Here is a 5,563-nt window from a genome sequence, read left to right as displayed (position 1 = left end):
GTGCTGACAGCTCCTCCTCCCTTCTTAGGAATGCAAAGGATGCGGCAGGTGCTTGAAGGACAATCTCAAGTGGTAGAAGATGCCTCTCCCTGTCACACTCAGGAGCCACAAAGCCAGCCCAGATGAGGTGCCCATTGCTTCTCACTGTTCCTGTGACCTGGCCCTGTGGGGCTACAGGAGACTGAGTGTGGATGCGCCATTTGTCAGTGAGACTCACGACTTGGCTTTGACTTTGAAGGACTTTTTCCTGCCCTCTGCTGGCAGTGGGAGTCTGTTTAAACTGATATTCATCTTGGGCTGTTGCTGTCCCGTATTCAACAGGATTAGAATCAGCAGGATGACTTTGTGAACAGTGTACAGTTTGGAGAGTCGTGACTGCTCCTAATTACAGCTCCTTTCTAGGATCCAAGAGTGAAAAAGCAACTCTTCATTCTTTGTGATGGTGCCTTCCTGCCTCTTTCCTTGTTTCCAGGGAAACAAGCCAGAGGATCAGCACAACGCGCGCGCGCGCGCACACACACACACACACACACACACACACACACAGGATAACATTCCAAGGATGTTATTCCAAAGCATGTTCCAATGGATGGAATGAATTCTGTTTATTCAGGTCTTTGGAGGCCGGGACAGGCCTCAGCTTGGGATGTGGAGAGAAACACTTCATGGTGGGCCTTAGGAGGAACTTCTTGGTGGAGCTGAAATGCCTGGATCAAGTTCTGGGATTCACTTCTTACCTGGGAAGGAGATGCCTTTATTGCTGTCCCCAAAGATATGGCCTAGCAATGGCTAGGGAAGGGGAAGGGACAGGAGGCTGTATTTCTGAACCAAGGCTGTCTGGGGCCAGGCAAAGATTGATCTTTCTGTGCCTATGAAGCCTACGAAGGGGCTGCCTGTTCCATTTGAGGGGTGTTTAGTGAAGATCCCAAATGAATGTCTGGTTGGTGGCCTGCATGTACAGTACCTAGAGTCACAGCTGCAAGAGTAGCTGAGGCAGGAGGATTACTTGCACCTGTGAGTTTGACATCAGCCTGGGCAGGAGTCACAGATGCAACATAAACAGTGGAAATCAGAAAATTACTCCTGACCCCAGAATGAACACATTATGAGTGTGTCAGTGAAAACAGCATAGCCCAGGCTGGCCCAGACAGTCAGCCCAGGCTGGCCCAGACAGTCAGTTGTGCCTTGCAGGTACCCATCGCTGTACTCAGGATATCCTCTCACAGATGAGGAATCATCATAGTCCTAGATGGAATAATATTCCAAACCTCATAGCTACAAACCTCAGGGTTAGGACCCAAGTGAGAGTAGTTTGCCTTGGTTCGGAATCTGCGTGTGGTGGGTTGGAGAAATGGCTCAGAGCTTAAGAACATTTGCTTTTCTTCTGAGGACTTGAGTTCCCATGGTGGGCAGCTCGTAACCATCTGTAACTCCAGTTCCAGGGATCTATTCCCCCTCTGGCCCTGTGGGCACTGTATACACACACACACACACACACACACACACACAGAGCCATAAAAAGGAATCGCATGTGTACTATTTATTTGTGCATTGCTTTCTGCTGTTTTCTTGGTTGGTCTGTAGATTGCCTATATTTTCTGTTTTGTTTTTCTCTGTCATTAGTTTACTTTTCTTCCTTTTCTTAGATTTTTTTTCTGGATATCCCCTCTTCATCTTCTACTCATTTTACCATATGCTGTATTTTCCTGCTGGCTGTTATCCTAGAATATAACATCTACAAACAATTTGTTAATAGGAAAGCAAGCATGCCTCAGCTTTCCCTATAGCAATGGGAGACCTTGAATCCCTGGTGACCCCTGGCTGGGTTTGTGGTCTGTGTTCATTTGTGCCTTTCAGTTTTGACCCTGCAAAGTCTTGTTTTACACAGGTGACATTTGCTTCAGGTGATCACAGAGTTATCCCGGCCATCCACTGGGAGCCACGTGTCTTCTGACTGTTGTGCAGCTCCTGGGGTGGGGTCGGAGAGTCTGCTAGAGACTTTCAATCCCTGCTTGTCTGAGGATCAGTTTTGCTCCCTTTTTGGAACATAACTTTACTGGTTATAGAATTCTGTAGTTAGTGGTTATTTTCTGATTTCCTCTGTTCATGTTGCATTTGCAACTCCTTCCAAGACAACGTGTCAACTCACTCCTGTCCCAGTTTCCTCATGCCTTTAAAGGACAGTATCAGGCTGCCAAGATGGGTCAGTGGTGAAGAGCACCAGAAGCTCTAACAGAGGTACTGAATTCAGTTCCCAGCAACCATATAGTGGCTTACAACCATTTACAATGGAATCTGATGCCCTCTTCTGACATGCACCACATAAACCCACAAAACACTCATATATAAATAATAATAATAAAAACATTATCATTGGTGACATTTAGTGTCATTGCTATGTGTGAAGATACTGAATTATCTCATTATCCCATTTTATGTACCCTGTGATTCTTGGATCTGTGGCTTTCTTCATTAGCTCTGGAACGTTTTCAGCCTTTATTATCAAGCATTGCCTTTCCCTTCTTCTCCATCTGTCTTGGTTACTTTTCTATTGCTGAGACAAAACATGATGACCAAAGCAACCTATAAAAGAGAGTGTTTGATTGGCCTTACAATTCCAGAGTGTTAGCATCCATGATGGAGGAGCAAAGGCATGGCACCAGGAGTAGCTGAGAACTCACATCCTGATCCACAAGGAGGAGGCAGAAAGAGCACCAACTGGGGAAGCCCCCTTGAGTGACACACCTCCTCAACCAAGACCAAGTCCTTCCCAAACAGTTCCACTGCCTGGGGGACCAAGCATCCAATACATGAGCCTTTGGGGTCATTCTCATTTAAACGGCCACATGGTCTGGAGTCCTATTTGACCACGTGACAGACTGGCTGCCTCTGAATCTCTGTCTTTTTCATATTTCTCTTCCCTTTTGCTCTCTGAGTAATTTTCTTTGCACTTTATGCAATTTAATAATCCACTAGCTAGATATAACCTGCCTTAATCTTTGAATTTTATAGATTAGAAAAGTGTATCTTTCCTCCCCAAAGTGGTAAAAAGTTATTGTTTTTTTTAATTTTTAATATTTTTTATTACATATTTTCCTCAATTACATTTCCAATGCTATCCCAAAAGTCCCCCATAGCGCCCCCCACTTCCCTACCCACCCATTCCCATTCTTTTGGCCCTGGCATTCCCCTATATTGGGGCATATAAAGTTTGCAAGTCCAATGGGCCTCTCTTTCCATTGATGGCCGACTAGGCCATCTTTCGATACATATGCCGCTAGAGACAAGAGCTCCGGGGTTCTGGTTAGTACATCATGTTGTTCCAACAATAGGGTTGCAGATCCCTTTAGCTCCTTGGTTACTTTCTCTAGCTTCTCCAAAGTTATTGTTTATAATATTTTAAATTACTGAAACATGGTTGCTTTGTGTGTTGTATACAGTCATCTCTGTATCCATGGAGGATTGGACCATGACCACTTTGGGAATAGTAAAATTTGCAGATGCCCAAGTCCTGTATAAAAATAGCTTCATCTTTGTATATAACCTAGGTACATCCCTCTGCAGACTATTTTATTCATTTAGCTTTTGAGATTAAGAGTCTTGCTATGGAGTCCCTTACCTCTAGTTTCTCGATGTTTTAGAAAAGACAGTCTTTAGCATTGACAATCTGTAGAGTCCCTGCTGCGTGTCAAGGCAGTTGGCTTTATTTATTTCTCTTTATATACAATGAATACCCAGGCCACCTCCAACTCCAGGGGAACCTTCCCCAGCTCCCTGGTAGATTCATATCATTGCATGTAATGTAAGTATAACAAAAAATACTATGTGAGCACATGTAGGTATCAGAACTATAAACTCCAATGAATCTTGTAGCTAATGTTTAGGGAATTGCCATTACAGAAGATGTTCAGAGTGTTCAAGTCCACGCATTTACAAAACTTCTAATAGCACAGATTCTAACCTTCCTTGTTCCTCATCACCTCTGTGGGTTCTGTACTTAGGAAGCGTAGCTGCATCGTTTTACCTGTGCTGGCTTGGGAGGTTGCTTGCTTTTCCTGTGCCTACTTCTTTATACAGGCTTTTGATACAGACAGGATCTTTCCCCCTCTGTCTGGATTCTCTTCATCTGTCAAAATCGTAAATATTCTCCAGGACAACAAAAGTGTTCCCCCTGCCCTGGAAAACAAGAGTTTTACTACATTGCCCAAGCTGTCTGCAAACTCACCGTCTTCCTGCCCTAGCCTCCCAAATGTTAGGACTACAGGAGTGAACCACCACATCTGCCTGGAGATGTTAACTCTTGCCTGATCTTAGATCTTTTCAGTTGCACATGGCCTCTTTCCTCTTGAGCCTGAAGCGTTGTATCTCCACTCTTCTCAGCTTCTCACTCTCTGCTTTATGTAGCCTCACTTGTACACTTGTCTTATTCTTAGTTAGCGTATTCGTGATCCTGCTCCCTTTAGTCACTTAACAAACACTGAACACATGCCATATTCCAGGCACCATGCAAGCTTAAGGCTATAAAATGTGAACAAGATAGGCAAGGGTTCCCAAAGGCCATGCTTAAAACAATTTTGCAACCCAGTAAACGTTCACTTAATGCTAGCATGTACAAAGCATTAAAAACATGTTGTAAAAGACACACAAATACAAAGGAAACAGATAAGAAACAAGACAAAATCTCCCAGTGCAGGTAGCTACAGCTGACCTGCTTTTAAGAAGTAAAGCCTTGGGTTGCAGTTATGATTCAGTGGTTAAGAGCACTTGCTGCTCTTTTCGAGGACCAGAGTTTGATTCCTAGCACCATCAGACAGTTTACAACTCCCTGTAACTCCAGGAGACCCAATGCCATCTTCTGGCATGCACTTTCATGCAATTCTCTCACACAGAGAGACCAATACGTGATAGTATAATAATAATAATAAAAATCTTAAGTTTTCTTTTTAAAATGATACAAGCCACTGTCCTGTGGAATTCCAGGAATTTGGCTGTGGTACCATTGGCCAACAGTCCTGACGTCACCCATCCAGTTCTCAAATGGGTGTATATGGTGAGTTCAGTAGCGTGTGTGTGTGTGTGTGTGTGTGTGTGTGTGTGTGTTTGAGGGATAGAGACACATTCTGTTAGATGTGGGAAGAGGAATTTGGACAGAATCTTCTGTCCCTAGATTTTCTCATTCCAATCTCTCTAGGTCTAAGACAAAGAAATATTAACCCCCCAATACTGGAATCTTTGCTGGTGAGGAAAGTCTTCATAGGTCTCCAGACAGTAATCTCTGTGGGCATTTAAGCTGTAAGTAACAATGTCCACGAGGTGGCGCTAAAGTACAATCGGGACCAAAATGCACTCGCATTCCGCGGACAGATGAACTACAGCCAGCAATGGCAAGCTGGGTTGCCTTTCAGTAACTGTCACTCAGCTTTTTGCTGCCTGTGACAGATGCCACTATGCATGCCGCTCCAGTTACTTCCAAAATTTTATAACTGCTTCTTGTTTTTGTTTTTGTTTTTTGTTTTTTTTTTGTTTTTTTGTTTTTTTGTTTTTTTTCAGAAATCCGCCTACC

The 5,563-nt window shown here is 43.8% G+C and overlaps 1 protein-coding gene across 5 annotated transcripts in view; it reads left to right on the top strand.

Moving 5' to 3' along the window:
• The window catches only part of Accs (1-aminocyclopropane-1-carboxylate synthase homolog (inactive)), a 14,306-nt gene extending 13,876 nt beyond the window's left edge, over nt 1-430 (top strand). For all 5 annotated transcript variants that reach the window (XM_021155521.1, XM_029484574.1, XM_029484566.1 and 2 more), the window contains one exon: nt 29-430. In XM_021155521.1, the coding sequence (XP_021011180.1) occupies nt 29-126 (98 nt within the window). In that variant the 3' untranslated portion in view covers nt 127-430. The remainder of the gene's footprint in view (nt 1-28) is intronic.
• Nucleotides 431-5,563: the final 5,133 nt, after the last annotated feature.

This window comes from Mus caroli, chromosome 2 (genome assembly GCF_900094665.2).
Source record: "Mus caroli chromosome 2, CAROLI_EIJ_v1.1, whole genome shotgun sequence".
Lineage (NCBI taxonomy): Eukaryota > Metazoa > Chordata > Mammalia > Rodentia > Muridae > Mus > Mus caroli.
The sequence above is the reverse complement of the archived record's forward strand: the minus strand, read 5'-3'. Positions and strand labels throughout refer to the sequence as shown.